The sequence below is a fragment of the Puntigrus tetrazona genome, chromosome 9 (assembly GCF_018831695.1).
Source record: "Puntigrus tetrazona isolate hp1 chromosome 9, ASM1883169v1, whole genome shotgun sequence".
NCBI lineage: Eukaryota > Metazoa > Chordata > Actinopteri > Cypriniformes > Cyprinidae > Puntigrus > Puntigrus tetrazona.
In genome coordinates, this window is record NC_056707.1 from 10,091,138 (window position 1) to 10,113,854 (window position 22,717).

A 22,717-nucleotide genomic window follows, 5' to 3' on the forward strand; every position below is an offset into this window, starting at 1 on the left:
CAGTCCTAGCATGTGACACAGTGAGACATATAAAAGTTTGACCTCATGTGCTGTTTTTTTCAGCAGAGAGACTTGTCCCGTGGTCTACTTTATGAACATCCCTTGGGTAAACAACAACTTTCCAATGACAATGAGTGTGATGTGTGTGCTCATTTCTTTTATTAGTTTTCTTAGTTGTTAAATTGTGGCTATTTTATTCATTCGTTTCTTAAGTCATTGCAACATATTCCCACACTTACTATATTTAGATACAATCTTAGCATCTTAGCAATATCTTTTAGAGAAACAGGCTATAGATACTCATATCATAGTTATGTTTTTAGATGTAAAATAAGCCTGAAAGTATGAGTAATAGCTGGGGGTGACTCACTCTTGACGTACACTGAGAACTGATCAGTCCCAAGATCAATAAGGGAGTTTTATAGAATATCCTGGAATTTTGAAAAACATCATAGCCTCTCTTTTCAATGAAACCCTTTGTCTCTCCCTACAAGGAACCAGGAACAGGGAAGTCTGGGCTTTAAATGAATTGTGTTTAAAAAAACCCTGTAATTAGTTTTATAGTATTTTACTCACATGGAGTAAAGCTAAGACTGACCAAGCGTGAGATGTTCTAGAAGGAAGTGTAATACGTCAGGGCGACTGATCAGTGCCGAAGGAGTTAGGATAGACCCAAAAGATCTGGATGCTGTGTGAGCACATTTATTATAACGTCCACACATAGTATTCAAATTGGGATCTTTAATATTTGCTTGTTTAAAATGCTTCTCTTCTGCTCAGTAAGGCTGCATTCATTTGCAAAATGGTCAATGAAGTGACGCCAACATTTTTAATGTCAATGTACTTTTTTAGTTAAAAATAGGTTTAAATGGATTGCATTGCATCATATACCGATTTGTTAAAGACTCACATAAGCATCAAGCAGGCTTGTAACTTTCTATCAAATATGTGTATGTATATATATGTATATAAACATTTTATTGGCTGGTATGGGTATCAATTTTGGGCTTCAGAAAAACATTGAATATTATGTTATTTCTACAAGTGTTTATTTTGATTATACATTTCACAGGAAGCTAGCTTGTTTTGTTCAGGTGACTAATTCTGTGCTTGTAAATTCTGATTGAACTTCAGAAGATCATGTGGTGCGACCAAATATCATGTACTGCAACGAGTAACGTAAAGTGTTTCTTGAAAGAGTACTACACAGAATTCCAATTAAGTAGAGTTTAATTGCAACAAAAACAGCAGTCAAAAAGCACACATACTTTAGTTATTTTAAGGATGAACAAAAATTATTAAACAGAAAAGGCTGAAACACAATTAGGCAGAACAGAAACAGGTGGGCAGACATGGGTGGAAACTCATTGGTAAACAAAATAAGAAAAAACAGGAACATAGGAGAAAATGAAACCAAAACCAACAAAAACTGTAACACAAATACAGAAGTTTTCCATTTGAGATATATGTCCCAGATTGGCAGTTTTCTGTGCATTTATATTCAATTATGATTTATATGTGTAATTTACTTTAGTGTCATTTGGAATAGATTTTTATGCAATTTGGGTAATTTTTTATGTTCAATCCTTGTACAATGTAATAAAATTGCAAATAATTTACAGCATGTAATTTTTGACAGGTAATTTTACATTTATCAGTAATTTATTAATAACTTTTGTAATCTATTTTACTAGATTCAACTGCCAAGCAAAGTAAAATAAATGCTCGCCATAGGAAGCACGTTAATTCTGACCCTGCGGTCAAGCTCAATCGCCAGATGTAATTTTCTAATGTAAGGATAATTTTTTATGATTTCATTTAAGAACCTGAACCAGCAACCATATGCTACTCTAATTATAGATAGCTATTTACAATCAGATGTTGATTTGGCAGCCCCAGAGCCACCTCACTGGCATATGACACAGGTGCATTTTCTACTTAACACTCTTTAAAATAAGAAAAAAATACTGCGCCATTGACTTTTGACCAGGTTTGAGTTGGTCTGTGGCGCAGTCTATTTTAAGTTTCTCAAAATAGAAATGTGCCATCAATACGCCTGAACGCAACTTTTTTTTTTAGACCAGCACACCCACAAATGGTCTCAGATACATTTGCTAGTTAAATTACGTGGCCGATCTGGACTGGAAAATGAGAACTGCCTCGGAGTGAAACGAGCACACATGCTTGCACTGCGTCTTGCATCAGAGCCCTTAGAGGGCCCATATTTTTTTTTATTTTTTGTGGTTTATATTTAGAAATGTATTTAATGATGAAATAACCAATGCTGTGTCTGTCTCAACAGTGCCAAACATTGGGTAAATCTTTTCTGTCCCACTAAATTCTGTCTTAAAGGTGTAGATATGTTGTCTTTTCTGTACATCATAGAAGGATACATGGCCCTCTTCTATGTCAAGATAAACTCCTATTTTACATGGTTTCAGCATATTGAGTTTAGTGACGGGTTCAGTCAAAGCTATTAAAGTTCCCAGCTGCAGACGCAGATTCCAGTATCCTGCTTTTGTATTCATTGTGACATACCCATGCCGAGGGGCAGATTCCTTCACCACTCCCACACGCCACTCACATTTGCCCTTTACATCGACCTCCCAGTAATGTCTACCTGCATTATAACCCTCCTTAGCTTGGACACAAGTCCAACCATCAAATTTACATCGCTCTCTTTGAAACCCTCTCCAGTAATCCAGACCTGTGTGTTTTTTTGCTATTAAATATTTCCCATCTTCAGAGACTTGGAGGTCCGGGTTGGCTGTGTTTGGATCCAGAATGACATCAGCTTGAGAAACAGAAGAAAGAAAGTTGAATAATAGTGCTAGAAAACCTTTAACCTGTATAGAAAATTCATATTGTTTTACATTTATTATGAAAAAAAAACTGTTATATCAGATTAGTTGTACCTTTTAATTTTGTAATCCAATTCCAAACTGCAAAAATGAAAGTAACAGTGACAAAAAGAACCTAACAAGAAGTTTATGCCAAATTTTATAGAGTGATTAAATAATTTAAACTATGGTTTTATAAAATATCTGACAGTACCTGCGTTAGGAATGTGCAGTCCAGCTACAGACAAGACCGGAAAGACCAGAAAACTTTGTAAAGTTTTGCAAGTAATACAAAATTTATATGTAAGTCAAGTTTCTTAAGGTAGTTCATATTTTGCTCAAAAATCCTATTGCAATAAAAACTCACCTGAATTTTTTGAGCCCTGTTTATTCTTCACCCACTGTTTAGGAGCTGAATTCTTCAATTCAAAAGAGAAATATTTTATTGGGACAACTTAAATAAATAGTTTCTAAAGTTTCTATATTTAATATATTGGTTTAAAAGACAATGGACCACCGTCTCAATTATATAGCCAGTTTGATCAGTTTTTTTACATAATTCACCTCAGAGCTTTTTGACTGCAGCACAGTCCACATCATCCAGTCCATTACTGGAAGTATGCTGGATTCTCGCTTTTTCCACTGTCCGTGAAGATCCCTCAGAGTTTCTTCACATTCACCCTCCAGACATACTGAATTCTAGACAAAAACATGTTTACGAGATTCCTTTTTTAGATACGCCATGTCTGAGACAGTATGTCTTCATCTGATCTCTTTACAGTACCTGTTTCATTTTTTTTAGCTTCCAAGACCAGTTGCACAACATTTTTTTGGCTCTCTTTACTTTCATTTCTCTGTCCCAAACATTCTCTGAAAAGGTTTGTGGTGTCTGTTGTAAGAAGAAAAACATAAGCAAAAACTGAGAGTAGCATAAAGGGCCAAAAGTCCAAGAGCGAATGAGCTGTTTTTATTTATTAACTTAAACTTGTTACAACAAATTTAGTACAAATTTAAAACCAATATAAGAAAAACCATCTAGAATCAGTTTGAAAAGGTAGATCTATGGGAAAATGGTGACCTACAAGAAAAATGGTATGTATTTGTATTGGTATGTATTATGGTTCAAAAGTAATTAGCAGAAATATGAGTACAAATGTAGGCTGTTGGTGATAGAGATACTAGAGACAATTGGGAAAATGAAAGTTTGCATTTCACAGTTTAAAAAAACCACACCAACCTGTTCTTCCTCTATTTCTTTTGTTTGCAAGTGCTCAAGCTCTTCTGCCCACTGCAAAAAATAATACTGCTGTTCCTCCTTGGATCCTTTATTTCTCAACTTCCCTGACATCAAGCGGCATTTCTTTCTCTGTTGGTGCAGTTCACAGGTTTTGGTTAATCTTCTTTTTTTTTAATTCTCTTAAACTCTAAACTCATACAGTTAAACTTGTAATAATGTCTCACATCTACCTGTATCACTCTGTCCAGTTCAGCAGCCAGCTCTCTGATGAGTTGCTTTGACTCATCAACAGTTAAGGTGTCTTTCTGCTCAGTACTTTTGCAGGCACATTTTTTTAAACTCTGTATAAATTTTACATTCATATTTAGTGCATGGTGATTCAATTTCATTCATGATACTCCACATATATTATATATAGGATTCATGCTTTTACCTTTAGACAGGCTTTCCCAAATGTTTTGAATATTTCCACAGAGTCCTGTGAGAAAAAAACCTGAGAATTCCAAAAAAACAAAATTTCATTTCCTCGAAAACATGCCCTGAAACTAGCAAGAATATCTGTCTTTTTAATATTTAGCTATTTATTTATAAGCTATTAATAGTATTTTCCTAAATACCTGCTGTTGCTCGTCCCTTAGATTTGGCTTCACAAATGGGTAAGAAACTGTAAATAGCACGTTCTTTACGTGTGGCCCCGGGAGACTGCGTGCACTGAGGGCAATGGTTTGTTCTGCAAATATAGTCAGAGTCTCTCTGAATTTAACTACACAACATACAAAAACTGACAGTTTAAAATATTTGCCACACTACCACAAATCTCTTATACAAAGAATATTTAGCTCTATGATAAAGACATAAAAGTTAAATTAAAAAAAACATACCAGCTGCAACTGCCATATTCGTTGTAAACAACAGTCCAGTACCAGCGCTTGTAGCGCTTCTGAGAGAAGAAAAGGAAACGGTCGGTTTACACGAATGAAATGAAAGCAGGAAGTGTTGGGTGTGTAACGCCTCTGCTGTTAAATGCCACACACAGTTACTGCGACACTTGTTTAACTGAAAGATTAGCATACAACTGATCGTTTGGAGGACAGCTACAATAAAGGCACATTTCTCAAAATTTCTCCCAGATTACTTGTTGACATTCAGTGACAGTAGACCTGCACGTCTCTCTTGAATAAATACGTTTTTAAGTGTTACGTTTTTTATGTGTATGATGATTTTGTGTTTTCATAAATGTTTGCACACATCCTCTGAAGCAGATCGATGGGTTTTGCAAAGAAAAATATTTATAGTTTTAAAATTATAATGTAATTGACTGAGAGCCAAGACCTCATACGTTTGTACGTTGACGTATATATATATATATATATATATATATATATATATATATATATATATATATATATATATATATATATATATATATACACTATGTTTGGTGGGTCGCCTGATCTCTATTAAACCCTAGAAAGTCAACAGTTGCAGTGTGTTATTAGACCATATGGGATGATCACATCAGAGCTCAATTAACATTAGGCAAGCCAGAAGAGGGAGCTTTTACCTCTGCATGGACTACTACTTCCTGTTTGTGGACTATATAGTCTGAAGCAGGCCTTTCCCTGGCATGTAGCGTTAAAATTAGTATAGTCCTTGTTTGTTTTGTGGATATTCTCTGGACTTTACTCTGCCTTGTTTCTGGGTTTTGTTGTTGCTTTCCCTCTGATATTCCTGTTTGCTGTGTTTTGATGTCTGCCTGCTCTGACCATGGCCTTTGGTAAATAAAAGCCTGGGAATGGATCTCCTCATTCATAAAATCCATCCAGCTGTTATGACAGTGACATCTTTTACATTAATGAAAGAATGTATAAACTAATGGATCTTTAAAATCGTCATGAAATCATGACGTCACCGCACCTTGCCATTTGCTGTTGTACACATCTTTGGGCAATAAATAATTAGTTCATCACATAGGTAAAACATTACATTCGTGAAGCGTTCAAAATCTAATAAACTGTGGTAATGTGTTAAGATTATTTGTCCTTTTGATTTTTGTTCATTGAACAGAACATCTCTCACAGACGTCTGGAAAACATTTTCAACCACAGTATTGGATATGTCCTCTACATCTCTGTTTGAGATTAGAGCTACATTCGTGGCAAAACAAATCCTTACCAATAATATAATTTAGGGCACAAAAGGTAGCTGTCATTAATAAGATTAGAAATTGGAAATATTACAACAGAAAATGCAAATAATAACTACTACACCTACTTGTTGGATTGATATAACAGTACGTTAGTTGACAGCAGTGAAAATTTAAATTTTGTCCATGTTCTTGTTTAGTTTTGAGCTGTATAACATTACAGTGTGTGTGTGTATGTGTATATGTATAGATAGATAGATAGATAGATAGATACATACATACATAGATAAATAGATAGATCAGCGTTTTATATAATTAAATTATAATATTTTTTAATAATAAAAACTCTTGATACTCTTGATATAAAGAGAGTGTAGAGTGTAAATGGTCCGTTTAAGCGACAGGTGGCGGTAGGAAGTCCGTGAAACACCGTAAAGCTACAAGAAGAAGAAGAAACTCCAAAAACCACGGAAGTAGACGTGATGAACTGTTTTGCTTGTTTTTTATTCCAGAGAACATCTGTTATAATTTCTGTAATGACAGAACAGGACGAATTATCGATGTATTTAAAATATGCTAAAGATGCATCTAGATCAAGCACACATCTTCAACCAGTCTTTGTTAATTCGCTGAGGATTCAGTCTCATATGTTAACAGCTAACCATTGACTGTGAGTGTTTTCACGTTTTAGGTGTCATTCGTGTAAATGATACTCAGTGTTAATGTACTTTCATAATTAATTTATTTCGTTCGTCAATTAAAACAAATCTTTATTGTCACATCACCGTAGCCTGAAATGGTGGATGGATATTTAGCAGCAGTTACCGTGCTGTAGTAAAGTTTTCAACCACAATATACTGCACTCTTTATATAATATGACTGTTTTGTCCAGAGGTTCATCCCTGCTTTTGAAGAACAGAGCACTGAAGACTTCACCTCACCATGGGCCACAGGAAGAGAGGTCACACACATTCACCTAAAACCCCTTCATCTTTGGACCCGTCCCGGCCCACTGATCGCGAGCAGGGCATGAAGCACAGGATATGTATGGTGTCAGACTTCTTCTACCCAAACATTTTTGCTATTTTATCAACAGGAAAGAGGTCTGTGCGCATAGTCAAAGTTAGTTGTCCCGATTCTCTTAAGTAATGGGTGTTTTTTGGGCGTAACGTTTAATAAACCAATCAGAGTGTCGTCTCCCATTCCCTTTAAATGGAAGTTGTGCTTGCACCATGGCAGATAGCTATTTACAATCAGATGTTGATTTGGCAGCCCCAGAGCCACCTCACTGGCATATGACACTGGCATATGGTGCATTTTCTACTTAACACTCTTTAAAATAACAAAAAAAAATACTGCATTTGCTAATACATTTGCTAGTTAAATTACGTGGCGGAGCTGGACTGGAAAATGAGAACTGCGTCTTGCACCAGGTGCATGATAGAGCCCTTAGAGGGCCCATATTTTTTATTTTTTGTGGTTTATATTAAGACATGTATTTAATGATGAAATAACCAATGCTGTGTCTGTCTCAACAGTGCCAAACATTGGGTAAATCTTTTCTGTCCCACTAAATTCTGTATTAAAGGTGTAGATATGTCTCCTTTTCTGTACATCATAGAAGGATACATGGCCCTCTTCTATGTCAAGATAAACTCCTATTTTACATGGTTTCAGCATATTGAGTTTAGTGACGGGTTCAGTCAAAGCTATTAAAGTTCCCAGCTGCAGACGCAGATTCCAGTATCCTGCTTTTGTGTTCATTGAGATAAAGCCATGCTGAGGGGCAGATTCCTTCACCACTCCCACACGCCACTCACATTTGCCCTTTACATCGACCTCCCAGTAATGTCTACCTGCATTATAACCCTCCTTAGCTTGGACACAAGTCCAACCATCAAATTTACATCGCTTTCTTTGAAACCCTCTCCAGTAATCCAGACCTGTGTATTTTTTTGCTATTAAATATTTTCCATCTTCAGAGACTTGGAGGTCCGGGTTGGCTGTGTTTGGATCCAGAATGACATCAGCTTGAGAAACAGAAGAAAGAAAGTTGAATAATAGTGCTAGAAAACCTTTAACCTTTATAGAAAATTCATATTGTTTTACATTTATTATGAAAAAAACAGTTATATCAGATTAGTTACCTTTTAATTTTGTAATCCAATTCCAAACTGCAAAAATGAAAGTAACAGTGGTATATTAACCTAACAAGAAGCTTATGCCAAATTTTATAGAGTGATTAAATAAATTAAACTATGGTTTTAGAAAATATCTGACAGTACCTGCGTTAGGAATCTGCAGTCCAGCTACAGACAAGACAGGAAAGACCAGAAAACTTTTTAACATTTTGCAAGTAATACAAAATTTATATGCAAGTCAAGTTTCTTAAGGTAGTTCATATTTTGCTGGAAAATCCAAAGCAATGAACAACATCTTATTGCAATAAAACCTCACCTGGATTTTTTGAGCCCTGTTTATTCTTCACCCACTGTTTAGGAGCTGAATTCTTCAATTCAAAAGAGAAATATTTTATTGGGACAATTTAAATAGTTTTTAAAGTTTCTATATTTAATATATTGGTTTAAAAGACAATGGACAACTGTCCCAATTATATAGCCATGTTTTATTTTACTTTCTTTCCATTATTTGATCAGCTTTTACATAATTCACCTCAGAGCTTTTTGACTGCAGCACAGTCCACATCATCCAGTCCATTACTGGAAGTATGCTGGATTCTCGCTTTTTCCACTGTCCGTGAAGATCCCTCAGAGTTTCTTCACATTCACCCTCCAGACATACTGAATTCTAGACAAAAACATGTTTACGAGATTCCTTTTTTAGATACGCCATGTCTGAGACAGTATGTCTTCATCTGATCTCTTTACAGTACCTGTTTCATTTTTTTTAGCTTCCAAGACCAGTTGCACAACATTTTTTTGGCTCTCTTTACTTTCATTTCTCTGTCCCAAACATTCTCTGAAAAGGTTTGTGGTGTCTGTTGTAAGAAGAAAAACATAAGCAAAAACTGAGAGTAGCATAAAGGGCCAAAAGTCCAAGAGTGAATGATATGTTTTTATTTATTAACTTAAACTTGTTACAACAAATTTACTACAAATTTATAAACAATATAAGAAAAACCATCTAGAATCAGTTTGAAAAGGTAGATCTATGGGAAAATGGTGACCTACAAGAAAAATGGTATGTATTTGTATTGGTATGTATTATGGTTCAAAAGTAATTAGCAGAAATATGAGTACAAATGTAGGCTGTTGGTGATAGAGATACTAGAGACAATTGGAAAAACAAAAGTTTGCATTTCACAGTTTAAAAAAAACCACACCAACCTGTTCTTCCTTGTTCCTTGTTTGCAAGTGCTCAAGCTCTTCTGCCCACTGCAAAAAATAATACTGCTGTTCCTCCTTGGATCCTTTATTTCTCAACTTCCCTGACATCAAGCAGCATTTCTTTCTCTGTTGGTGCAGTTCACAGGTTTTGGTTAATCTTCTTTTTTTTTAATTCTCTTAAACTCTAAACTCATACAGTTAAACTTGTAATAATGTCTCACATCTACCTGTATCACTCTGTCCAGTTCAGCAGCCAGCTCTCTGATGAGTTGCTTTGACTCATCAACAGTTAAGGTGTCTTTCTGCTCAGTACTTTTGCGGGTACGTTTTTTAAAACTCTGTATACATTTTACATTCATATTTAGTGCATGGTGATTCAATTTCATTCATGATACTCCACATATATTATATATAGGATTCATGCTTTTACCTTTAGACAGGCTTTCCCAAATGTTATGAATATTTCCACAGAGTCCTGTGAGAAAAAAACAGAATTCCAAAAAAAAAATAATTTAATTTCCTTAAAAACATGCCCTGAAACTAGCAAGAATATCTGTCTTTTTAATATTTAGCTATTTATGTATAAGCTATTAATAGTATTTTCCTAAATACCTGCTGTTGCTCGTCCCTTAGATCTGGCTTCACAAATGGGTAAGAATTTGTAAATCTCACTTTCTTTACGTGTGGCCCCGGGAGACTGCCTGCACTGAAGGCAATGGTTTGTTCTGCAAATATAGTCAGAGTCTCTCTGAATTTAACTACACAACATACAAAAACTGACAGTTTAAAATATTTGCCACACTACCACAAATCTCTTATACAAAGAATATTTAGCTCTATGATAAAGACATAAAAGTTAAATAAAAAAAAAACATACCAGCTGCAACTGCCATATTCGTTGTAAACAACAGTCCAGTACCAGCGCTTGTAGCGCTTCTGAGAGAAGAAAAGGAAACGGTCGGTTTACACGAATGAAATGAAAGCAGGAAGTGTTGGGTGTGTAACGCCTCTGCTGTTAAATGCCACACACAGTTACTGCGACACTTGTTTAACTGAAAGATTAGCATACAACTGATCCTTTGGAGGACAGCTACAATAAAGGCTCGTTTCTCAGATTACTTTTTGACATTCAGTGACAGTAGACCTGCACGTCTCTCTTGAATAAATACGTTTTAAGTTTTATGTTTATGATGATTTTGTGTTTTCATAAATGTTTGCACACATCCTCTGAAGCAGATCAATGGGTTTTGCCAACAAATATATGTATAGTTTTAAAATTATAACTGTTAGATTTGAACACACTCTCCCCCTTAGACTCTTTCTGTCTGATCTTTCTCCCTCCTCCTAGACGTGATTGTCTTTTTATCTCCTCTAGTGTTCTGTAGTATGTATGATCTATCCATCCTTCTACATGTTAGAAGGGTTCAGTCGGTCATTGGTTTGTGCGCTGCTCTGGGTCGAGGGGTGAAGGAGTTTGCTGTACACTTTTGATACTTGACAAGAAGAAGTGTTTTTCAGTGTCCAAAAGTATTCCTTATATGTTCATCATTTCCTTTATCTTATACAAGTACATATCTTTTGGCATGGATACAACCCGCGTCATCTTTTGTTTCATTGTCTAGAGGGGTAAAACTCCCTTCTGAAAATGCCTATATAAATCATTGTATTCTGGAAAAAACTTTGGAGTAAGGAAATATACGTCTCTGTGTGTCTTCTTGCTCCCCGGCCATTACAGCCTATGAGATCGAGAATTCGTCTAGAGGTATTCTACGAGAACAACGGGACCTTAAACTATATTATTATTTAACAATAATGTAATTGACTGACTGAGCGCCAATTCAATTTCAATTTCAATTTCAAAAAACTTTATTTGTCCCCAAGGGGCAATTTTAAGACATATTGAGCAGCACTATAGAATACATTTTAAATACAAATAAATACACAATACAGTTTATGAATTAATTACAAACAAAATTACATTTTAGAGTTTAAAAGCAAAATAGATTTGGGAACAAAAGTAGCCCTCCTTCTCTGAGTTCTACAAACAGGACAACGTAATCGCCGCCCAGATGGAAGCCATTCAAATACTGGATGGAGAATATGTGAGGGATCCTTAATGATCTTATTTGCTAGCCTAAATATCTGCCGATCATATATACATGAGAGGGATCTAACAGGCAGGCCAATTATTCTAGAGCACACCGTAACAACACTCTGCAGCTGATTTCTGTTCTGTACACTAATAGAAGAAAACCAACAAGACAAAGAAAAAGTGACAATGCTCTCTATAAAAGAATAGTAAAAAGTCAGCATAATGTCTTTACAGACTCCAAATGAGCCAAGTTTCCTAAGGAGATACTGACGTTGATGGCACCTCCTAAGAATGTCCTCTGTATTGGTTGAAAATTTCAGTTGATTATCAAAAATAGTGCCCAAATATTTGTATTTCTCGACTAGACCTATGACTCAAACGTTGTACGTCACATATATACACAGGGAGTGCAGAATTATTAGGCAAGTAGTATTTTTGAAGATTAATTTTATTGAACAACAACAACAACAACAACCATGTTCTCAATGAACCCAAAAAACTCAATATCAAAGCTGAATATTTTTGGAAGTAGTTTTTAGTTTTAGCTATTTTAGGAGGATATTTGTGTGCGCAGGTGGCTATTACTGTACTTAAGTATTTGGCAACTTAACAAAAAAACAAATATATACCCATTTCAATTATTTTCACCAGTGAAACCAATATAACATCTCAACATTCACAAATATACATTTCTGATGTTCAAAAATAAAACCAAAACAGTGACCAATAAAGCCACCTTTCTTTGCAAGGACACTCAAAAGCCTGCCATCTGTCAGTGTTTTGATCTGTTCACCATCAACATTGCGTGCAGCAGCAACCACAGCCTCCCAGACACTGTTCAGAGAGGTGTACCGTCTTCCCTCCTTGTAAATCTCACATTTCATGATGGACCACAGGTTCTCTATGGGGTTCAGATCAGGTGAACAAGGAGGCCAAGTCATTAGTTTTTCTTCTTTTAGACCCTTTCTTGCCAGCCATGCTGTGGAGTACTTGGACGCGTGTGATGGAGCATTGTCCTGCATGAAAATCATGTTTTTCTTGAAGGATGTACCACTGCTTAAATAAGGTGTCTTCTAGAAACTGGCAGTAGGACTGGGAGTTGAGCTTGACTCCATCCTCAACCCGAAAAGGCCCCACAAGCTCATCTTTGATGATATCAGCCCAAACCAGTACTCCACCTCCACCTTGCTGGCGTCTGAGTCAGACTGGAGCTCTCTGCCCTTTACCGATCCAGCCACGGGCCCATCAAGACTCACTCTCATTTCATCAGTCCATAAAACCTTAGAAAAATCAGCCTTGAGATATTTCTTGGCCCAGTCTTGATGTTTTAGCTTGTGTGTCTTGTTCAGTGGTGGTCGTTTTTTCAGCCTTTCTTACCTTTGCCATGTCTCTGATTGCACACCTTGTGCTTTTGGGCACTCCAGTGATGTTGCAGCTCTAAAATATGGCAAAACTGGTGGCAAGTGGCATCTTGGCAGCTGCACGCTTGACTTTTCTCAGTTCACGGGCAGTTATTTTGCGCCTTGGTTTTTCAAATTTCAAAATTTTCAAATTCAAATTCAAATTTTATTTGTCACATACACATACATACATGGTACGACATGCAGTGAAATGTTCTTTACAACCGTCCAGCATCAAAATAGAAAACAAAATTTAAATGTATATATAAATATAAAATATAAAAAAATGTATAAAAAGAAGTGTGCAAAGTAAAATATAAAAATAAAATAAAGTATAGAATATAAATATAAAGTGTAAAGTGTAAAGTGGCTGTGCAAATGTCCAGTGCAAAGTGACTAGTGCAATTGTCCAAATGTAAGTGGCAAGTATCTGGGGAAGAGGGGTAAACATGGGAATCCCGGTGATTAGGTACTGGGTGTTCTCTGGTTCAGACTCTGAATGGCCTGCGGGAAGAAGCTCCTCCTCATTCTCTCTGTGTTTGCCTTCAGGGAACGAAAGCGGAGAAAAGCAGCAGAGAAAAGAGTCCATTGTTGGGATGGCTGAGGTCTTCCACGATCTTCCTGGCCCTGGTACAGCACCGCTTGTTGTAGATGTGCTGCAGCACAGGGAGCTCAGTGCGGATGGTGCGCTCAGCTGACCGCACCACCCTCTGAAGGGCTCGCCTGTCCTGCATGGTGCTGTTCCCGAACCAGGAGGTGATGTTTCGGGGTCCCGTCGATCATGATGGGATGGTAAGAGCGCACCTGCTTCGTGCTGAAGTCCACTATTAACTCCTTTGTTTTGCTGACGTTCAGGAGCAGATTGTTCTCCTGACACCATCTCTCCAGGTTGTTGATCTCCTGAAGGTAGGCCATCTCATCGTTGTTAGAGATCAGGCCCACCACGACAGTGTCGTCAGCAAATTTAACGATGGTGGTGGAGTTTGTAGTGGCCACACAGTCATGTGTGTACAGCGAGTACAGCAGGGGGCTCAGAACACAACCCTGAGGGGCTCCAGTGCTGAGAGTGAGGGAGGATGAGATGTGTTTTCCCATCAGTAAGGCTTGTGGTCTGTTGGTCAGGAAGTTGGTGATCCAGTGACGCAGGGATGGGCTGAGTCCCAGGACCTATAACTTCGAGGTGAGCGTGGAGGGAACTATGGTGTTGAATGCTGAACTATAGTCCACGAACAGCATTTTCACATAGTTCCCTTTCCTAAAATCCAGGTGGCTTGTGGAGGTGTGTGATGGCATCCTCCGTAGACCGGTTTTGGCGGTAAGCAAACTGTAGTGGGTCCAGTGTGTCCGGTAGTGATGAGGTGATGAAGTCTCTGACGAGTCTCTCGAAGCACTTCATCACTACAGACGTCAGAGCTACAGGGCGGTAATCATTAAGGCAAGATGGTTGAGGTTTCTTCGGCACAGGAACAATGATGGACTGTTTGAAACACGAGGGGACTGTAGACTGTTTCAGGGAGAGATTAAATATCTCAGTGAACACCGGTGCTAGCTGGTCAGCACAGGCTCTCAGAACCCGACCTGTGATGCCGTCAGGTCCTGCTGCCTTCCTGGTGTTCACTCTCCTGAATGCCCTCCTTACGTCGTGCCCCGAAATGGTGAACGCGATTTCCTCTCCGGCTCTCTCGGCATGCGTGCTGTTCATCATGCCCGCTAGCGGTGCTAGCGTGATTAGCTGCAGCCTCGAAACGAGCATAGAAGTTATTTAGCTTGTCTGCCAGAGAAGCATCCGCGCTCTCCACTCTGGAGGTTGGCGTTTTATAGTCCGTGATGTTTCTCAGTCCCTGCCAAAGGCTCCTAGAGTCACTGTGTTGAAACTGTGACTCTAGTTTCCTCCCGTAGCGCCTCTTTGCCTCCTTTACCACTCTGCACACACTGTACGACGCAGCCTTGTATTCAGACATATCCCCGGTGACAATCCCCGTATTATAGGCTGCGGACCGGGATCTCAGAGAGTCGCGGATAGTTTTGTCTACCCACGGCTTCTGGTTGGGAAACGTCCTGATGACGGTTTTCTCTACCGTGTCATCCTCTAGTTTCCCGATGAATCCTCGGAGCTACACCTGAACATGGCCCAGTCTGCGTCATCCAAAGCGTCCTGCAGAGCGGCCACCAAATGGTCAGACCAGCGTGACACCTCCCTCTGTACCGGGGCTTCCTGTTTCAGCCTCTGTTTGTAAACAGGTACGAGGAAAATGGCGGCATGGTCCGATTTACCAAACGGTGGGCATGATTTTGACTTGTAGCTGTCTCTGAAGGGTGTGTAGCAGTGATCCAGTGTCCTTTCGCCCCTGGTGGGGCAGGTGATGTGCTGGTGAAAGTTCGGCAGTGTGCGCTTGAGGTTTGCACTGTTAAAATCCCCCAGCACAATGAGTGCGGCGTCCCGGTGCTGTGTCTGGTGTGTTGTGAGGTGGTCATGTAAGTCCCATATTGCAGTGTCCGTGTCCGCTTGAGGTGGAATATAAACGGCGCTGACTATGACAGAGCTGAATTCCCGTGGAAGATAGAAAGGGCGACATTTGATGGTCAGAAGTTCCAGGTTTGGTGTGCAGGAGCGTGAGAGAGGAACAACGCTCGCGCTGTCGCACCAGCGGTTGTTCACCATCAGACACACTCCACCTCCCCGTGTCTTCCCCGACTCCATTGTTCTGTCCATGCAGTAAACAGAGAAAAACTCGGCCGGTTGTATGGCGTGGTCCAGTACCGCTGGGTTCAGCCATGTCTCGGTGAAGCAGAGGAGGTTGCAGTCCCGAATGTCTCTCTGGAACTTGATCCTTGCCCTGAGGTCATCGAGCTTGTTTTCCAGAGACTGGACGTTGGCTAACAGGACACTAGGTAGGGGAGTGCGGTGTGAGCGTGCCCTCAACCTGTTCCTGACACTGGCTCGTTTCCCTCGTGGACGCCGGTGCGGGTCACATCCTTTTGTCTTCGACAGGATCTCGCTCAGCCAACATGGGTCCGGGTTTAAAAATGGCGAAAGTTGGGTGCATTGTACACCAATAGATATAAGAGTGGCTCGGTCGTATGTAGTAATAGCCATCTTATATAAAGAAAACCGCGCAGACTATCCAAAATACTAACAATTAACAAAAAAACCAAAAGTTTTGCAGGAGCGGTCGTGACGGCAGCCAAACTCAGCGCCATCTTTCTACACGCTTCTTGCGACCCTGTTGACTATTTTGAATGAAACGCTTGATTGTTCGATGATCACGCTTCAGAAGCTTGGCAATTTTAAGAGTGCTGCATCCCTCTGCAAGATATCTCACTATTTTTGACTTTTCAGAGCCTGTCAAGTCCTTCTGTTGACACATTTTGCCAAAGGAAAGGAAGTTGCCTATTAATTATGCACACCTGATACAGGGTGTTGATGTCATTAGACCACACCCCTTCTCATTACTGAGATGCACATCACCTAATATGCTTAATTGGTAGTAGGCTTTCGAGCCTATACAGCTTGGAGTAAGACAACATGCATAAAGAGGATGATGTGGTCAAAATACTCATTTGCCTAATAATTCTGCACTCCCTGTATATATACTATGCTTGGGGGGGTCGCCTGATCTCTATTAAAGCCTAGAAATGATGAAAGTCAACAGTTGCAGTGTTATTAGACCATATGGGATGATCACATCAGAGCTCAATTAACGTTTGGCAAGCCAGCAGAGGGAGCTTTTACCTCCGCCTGGACTACTACTTCCTGTTTGTGGACTATATATTCTGAAGCAAGCCTTTCCCTGGCATGTAGCGTCCTTGTTTGTTTTGTGGATATTCTCTGGACTTTACTCTGCCTGACTTGTTTCTGGGTTTTGTTGTTGCTTTGCCTCTGATATTCCTGTTTGCTGTGTTTTGATGTCTGCCTGCTCTGACCATGGCCTTTGGTAAATAAAAGCCTGGGAATGGATCCGCCGCCTCTGACTCCTCATTCATAACAATTACCATCCAGACCACAGCTGTTATGACAGTGACATCTTTTACATTAATGATAGAATGTATAAACTAATGGAAATGTATCAATTGAAGTTAAAAACATCTTCATCAGGATCTTTGGCATCGTCTTCACACCACATCACCACACCTTGCCATTTGCTGTTGTACACATCTTTGGCCAATAAATAATTAGTTCATTACATACGTAAAACATTACATTCGTAAATCGAATAAGTTGTGGTAATGTGTTAAGATTATTTGTCTTTTTGATTTTTGTTTATTGAACAGAACATCGTCTGGAAAACATTTTCAGCCACAGTATGGGATATGTCCTCTACATCTCTGCTTGAAATTAAAGCTTTATTTGTGGCAAAACAAATCCTTAACAGTAATATAATTTAGGGAACATTTTGGCACAAAAAGTAGCTGTCATTAATGAGATTAGAAATTGGAAATATTACATCATAAAAAACATATTGTTGGATTCATATAAAATTACGTCAGTTGACAGCAGTGACATTTTTAATTTTGTCCATGTTGTTGTTTAGTTTTGAGCTGTATAACATTTCATATAATAAAAAACCTTGCATATATATATGTATGTGTATATGTATATATATAGATAGATAGATCAGCGTTTTATATAATTAAATATATAACATTTATATAATAAAAAAACCCTTGATACTCTTGATATAAAGAGAGTGTAGAGTGTAAATGGTCCGTTTAAGCGACAGGTGGCGGTAGGAAGTCCGTGAAACACCGTAAAGCTACAAGAAGAAGAAGAAACTCCAAAAACCACGGAAGTAGACGTGATGAACTGTTTTGCTTGTTTTTTATTCCAGAGAACATCTGTTATAATTTCTGTAATGACAGAACAGGACGAATTATCGATGTATTTAAAATATGCTAAAGATGCATCTAGATCAAGCACACATCTTCAACCAGTCTTTGTTAATTCGCTGAGGATTCAGTCTCATATGTTAACAGCTAACCATTGACTGTGAGTGTTTTCACGTTTTAGGTGTCATTCGTGTAAATGATACTCAGTGTTAATGTACTTTCATAATTAATTTATTTCGTTCGTCAATTAAAACAAATCTTTATTGTCACATCACCGTAGCCTGAAATGGATATTTAGCAGCAGTTACCGTGCTGTAGTAAAGTTTTCAACCACAATATACTGCACTCTCTATATAATATGACTGTTTTGTGCAGAGGTTCATCCCTGCTTTTGAAGAACAGAGCACTGAAGACTTCACCTCACCATGGGCCACAGGAAGAGAGGTCACACACATTCACCTAAAACCCCTTCATCTTTGGACCCGTCCCGGCCCACTGATCGCGAGCAGGGCATGAAGCACAGGATATGTATGGTGTCAGACTTCTTCTACCCAAACATGGGTGGTGTGGAGAGTCACATCTACCAGCTCTCGCAGTGCCTCATAGAGAAGGGCCACAAGGTTGTCATAGCAACTCATGCATATGAAGACCGCCGTGGGATTCGCTACCTGACCAACGGCCTCAAGGTGTATTACCTACCCCTGCAGGTGTGCTTTAAAGTATATTACATTGGTTTACGAAGGTCAAATTACACATGTAAAACGTACCCGTCCTATCCTGATTTTTTGTTTTAGGTCATGTATAATCAGTCCACGGCGACCACCTGCTTTCACAGTTTGCCGTTGCTCCGGTGTGTGTTTGTGCGTGAACGCATCACGATCGTGCACGCCCACAGCTCCTTCTCCGCGATGGCCCATGATGCTCTGTTCCATGCCAAGACTATGGGTCTCAACACTGTATTCACTGATCACTCTCTCTTTGGATTTGCGGACCTGAGCTCTGTACTGACCAACAAGCTGCTGACTGTCTCTCTGTGCGACACCAATCACATTGTGTGCGTGTCGTACACTAGTAAAGAGAACACTGTGCTGCGAGCCGCTCTCGACCCTGAAATCGTCTCCGTCATCCCTAACGCTGTCGACCCCACTGACTTTACCCCTGACCCCTGTCGCCGTGACAACAGCAAGATTACCATTGTTGTTATCAGTCGACTGGTTTACAGGAAAGGTAGGTAGAGGATGGTGTTTGGATTTGCTTTGCAGAATAATGTATTAACGTAGTTCTGCTTGGAGGTAAAGATCTTTTTTTTGTTTGTTTTTAATAAAAGGTTATAAAAAATTCTAGTAGCTGTCAAGTAAATAAATGCCTAATTACTCGAATACATGTAAGAGTAAATCAAATTCTGATTTTTAGGGGGAGATTAAAACGTTTTTAAGTTTTTTATTTGTTTTTTTGTGCTCTTAATACAAATATATTTGGAAAAACAATAATAATAAAAGCTAATACAAAGCTACTTAAGGTTTTTTTTAAGAATTTAATTTGTAGGCATTTTCAAATTATAATATTAGGACAGTTCTTTCATCCTGAATTGTTTTCCAAAAAACCCAAAAATTTTTATTAAATAAATGATCAGTAATTAAAGATAAATTATTCATTAATTATTATAAATTATTCAATTATAATAAACCAATTAAATTATAATTTTTAGAAAAGAAAAATCTGTCTTGCATTCTTTGTATAAATTGGATTTTAAGAATTTGTAAGGTAAAAAAAAAATAAATAATTGACCCTCTGATTGTTTTGCAGGGATTGATTTACTAAGTGGAATCATTCCTGAATTATGTGGAAAGCATCCAGATCTTTGTTTTCTGATTGGTGGAGAGGGACCCAAAAGAATCATACTGGAAGAGGTTCGAGAAAAATATCAGCTTCATGACCGGTAAGAAAGCCAGTGTGTTTGAGAGCGGAGCTTTAGATGCGAGTTTGTGTATAATTTCTTTACTCTCCTTTATTTTTCTACATGTAAAGGGTTCGTCTGCTGGGAGCTCTGGATCATAAAGATGTGAGAGATGTCCTAGTTCAGGGTCATATCTTTCTCAACACTTCTCTCACTGAGGCCTTCTGTATGGCCATAGTGGAGGGAGCCAGCTGTGGGCTGCAGGTATGAAGAAAATCACATAATAGAAGTAAAATTGGTTGCAAATGACATGTCATGTAAACTGCAAGCTGTACAAATGTTGTGTGACTATGCTCAATATTGGTTAGATGCGTATATGTTTTACATGTCCAGGTATTAAGTGGTTTATTTGAATGAAAGTATCTAAATAGCCTACATTGTACAGGACAGGCTAGAAGTTTAGTTTTCTTTCCTACACTAATAAATATTTTCTTTCTTTTTGCTGGAATTGTTGCTATTATTAATCCACTTCTCTTTCTTTACAAAAAGAAAAGAATGCCGTCCTTGTTGTTGAGCCCTGCTCTCTGTATGTTCATCAGCGATCAGATCTAAATATCCACTGTTGTGAGTGTACAGGTGGTGAGCACCCGTGTTGGAGGTATACCTGAGGTCCTGCCTGATGAGTTGGTGACTCTGTGTGAACCATCGGTCCGTTCGCTTTGCGATGGCTTGGAAACCGTTATTGCTAGAATACGCACAGGAAACGTGGCGTCTCCTGCCACCATCCACCGCAGGGTCCGAACACTGTACACTTGGAGAAACGTCGCTGAGCGCACCGAAAAGGTGAGTTTTAATACCGTGCTTGAATTATTTGTTGGGTGACCCTATTACTGATTTTTGAAAATTTCGTGCATGCAGTGTGTAACACAGCTCTAAATGAATGAAGACATCCTGCAGAGTTTTAAATCTGAAAGTGCACAGTGTATAAAGTTATTGTCTCGTAAAAGAAAGAGTCAACTCTGAATCACTGAAATGAGTAGTTTTTAAAAAGAGTCCCAAATCGTTTCGTGTTGACGTCAAAATATTAGCATATTGATGGTCAAGTTGGTCTTTTTCCACTGGTCTGAAAAGAAATTCTGAACAATTCAGTCTTTGTCACTAGGTGGAGCATTAAATCAGTGGTTTAATCGTCGACCAATCACTGGAGGGGTTTGAAAAATGAATCATTAAACTTGAATTGAATTGAATTGAACAAATAAATGCATATTATAAGAAATGTTTTGAAAGTGTTTTTGACCTTGCATGCATGTATGCCAACTTGTTGTTTGGGACTCCAAAATATATAACGGATACTACTGAACCAAAAGTTGTGAATGGCAGCGTAATTTATTATTGAATGTAGAATAATTGTATAATGTGCCTACTCTGTGTGTTTCAGGTGTATAATCGTGTGTGCAGGGAACCCGTTTTGCCGTTGTCTGAGCGCCTGCACAGACTCCGCTCTCACTGTGGTGCTGTGGCAGGCTCCATTTTCTCCTTCGTTGCTGTTATTACTTTCCTCTTCCTGCTTCTCCTGCAGTGGCTCCGCCCAGATCATCTGATCGACGTCGCTATAGACTCATCAGGTCCCCACAGCCGCATGGGGCAGCAGCTTAGTAAGAAGAAAAGTAAAACACAAACCTGACCGTGTACTGACTAATGATCTAACACCACCTCACTTTACTCTCACGATGGACTTCAGAAGGGGAAGGAAGCAAGTAATGAACTAAATTAAATCTCTTGTACCATACTAGTGTACTATGGTGCATCAAAACATGTACTGACTACTGTTTACATTCCTGTATAAAACTGATCTCAGGTGAAGAGAGAGCTTTTAAAAGCTGTCCTCAGACACTCCTATAGTCCAGCCGCATGCTTTTGCGCATTGAAAAGCTGCCTTTAACACAACCCCCGTCAGAAAATAGTCTTAACTTGGTGAAATTATTTCACAAATATGTTTTAATGTCTAGATTTAAGATAGTTGATAAACAGTGCCAGCTTTTCCTGTATCACCTTCACATTTTTTTCTAACAGCAAATCTCTACGGTGTAGATGTGGTTTAAATTGAACTGAAAGCTTTTATGCCAAATACAGTTTTTGAGTTCTAGTGGAGCTATAAAATGTAAAATGCATCATATCTGTTCATTTTTTTTTGATCTGACAGCACTTGTTTTTCTTTAAACCACTTCTTATTTAAATTGATTTTGAATAAATGCATTTATTTAAACCCAAACATGAAACTCAAACGGGACACTTGATTTTGGGCACTGTATTTCTTTGCCTGTTTTATAATGACCTTCTCTGTGAGTATTGTGAACGTGATTATAATGCACAAAAGTTCATATTACCTGAAAAGGGAGTGGGTTTGAATTATTTTTGTTGACACCGTGTACAATAAACTTTTTAACATATAATAAGTATAAATAATTTTTTTTTTTGTTGTTGACATGAATGCATTTGTGGGTGCTATTAAGATAATGTCCATACAATAACAAAATCTATTTAAAATTGTACTCTAAATGTGCTGCTGTAATGTAATAAGTGTAACTGTTGAGTATAAGTTTGGTACATTATGGTAAAGCAGTTGTCTGTGTTCTAGATAACCGCCAGCGTCTCTCTGGATCAGGAATCTAATGCTAACACCCAAACAGGGCAGATAATACACACCCTCACCCATTCAAGGCTAAAAGCAGGAGCCATTAACACGCACTTATCGGCCGTTCTGGCTGCTTTCACACACATGCACATTCATTTGCCGCCCTGTCCAGCTTGGATGGTCCTGTTCCTGCATAACACTGCATGTAAATCATGTTTTGCTGGACTGGCAGATACTGTATCACCGTTACATTTGCAATTACATTGTCTTAGGTTCATGGCTCATAAGTCTTTTTA

At 38.6% G+C, this 22,717-nt stretch overlaps 3 protein-coding genes across 6 annotated transcripts; 1 reads left to right on the plus strand and 2 right to left on the minus strand.

Moving 5' to 3' along the window:
• Positions 1-1,212: 1,212 nt before the first annotated feature.
• Positions 1,213-5,107, minus strand: LOC122351801 (E3 ubiquitin-protein ligase TRIM39-like). Of its 2 annotated transcripts, none has more exons than XM_043249100.1 (11): positions 4,959-5,107; positions 4,695-4,807; positions 4,511-4,555; positions 4,308-4,418; positions 4,078-4,206; positions 3,625-3,729; positions 3,405-3,539; positions 3,208-3,259; positions 3,055-3,078; positions 2,916-2,942; positions 1,213-2,794 (listed from the first exon to the last, which is right to left on the minus strand). In XM_043249100.1, the coding sequence occupies exons 1-11, from the start codon at positions 4,972-4,974 to the stop codon at positions 2,232-2,234; spliced, it is 1,320 nt and encodes a 439-aa protein (XP_043105035.1). In that variant the 5' UTR covers positions 4,975-5,107; the 3' UTR covers positions 1,213-2,231. The 2 variants fall into 2 exon arrangements, with proteins under 2 accessions (XP_043105035.1, XP_043105034.1); XM_043249099.1 differs by having other exon boundaries at positions 4,511-4,570; positions 4,959-5,106.
• Positions 5,108-6,652: 1,545 nt separating this feature from the next.
• On the plus strand, positions 6,653-22,219 carry piga (phosphatidylinositol glycan anchor biosynthesis, class A). 3 transcript variants are annotated; one of them, XM_043249107.1, is made up of 8 exons: positions 6,653-6,893; positions 7,116-7,297; positions 18,447-18,596; positions 18,684-19,116; positions 19,696-19,828; positions 19,918-20,050; positions 20,423-20,629; positions 21,225-22,219. In XM_043249107.1, exons 2-8 carry the CDS (start codon positions 7,166-7,168, stop codon positions 21,468-21,470), a joined length of 1,434 nt encoding a protein of 477 aa, XP_043105042.1. In that variant the 5' UTR covers positions 6,653-6,893; positions 7,116-7,165; the 3' UTR covers positions 21,471-22,219. The 3 variants fall into 3 exon arrangements, with proteins under 3 accessions (XP_043105042.1, XP_043105043.1, XP_043105041.1); XM_043249106.1 differs by lacking the exons at positions 6,653-6,893; positions 7,116-7,297 and adding an exon at positions 17,809-18,049 and having other exon boundaries at positions 18,265-18,596; positions 21,225-22,218; XM_043249108.1 differs by lacking the exons at positions 6,653-6,893; positions 7,116-7,297 and having other exon boundaries at positions 17,808-18,596.
• Positions 6,943-10,591, minus strand: LOC122351802 (E3 ubiquitin-protein ligase TRIM39-like). The gene is made up of 11 exons (XM_043249101.1): positions 10,448-10,591; positions 10,183-10,295; positions 10,001-10,045; positions 9,798-9,908; positions 9,571-9,696; positions 9,117-9,221; positions 8,897-9,031; positions 8,681-8,732; positions 8,509-8,532; positions 8,371-8,397; positions 6,943-8,253 (listed from the first exon to the last, which is right to left on the minus strand). Exons 1-11 carry the CDS (start codon positions 10,461-10,463, stop codon positions 7,691-7,693), a joined length of 1,317 nt encoding a protein of 438 aa, XP_043105036.1. The 5' UTR covers positions 10,464-10,591; the 3' UTR covers positions 6,943-7,690.
• Positions 22,220-22,717: the final 498 nt, after the last annotated feature.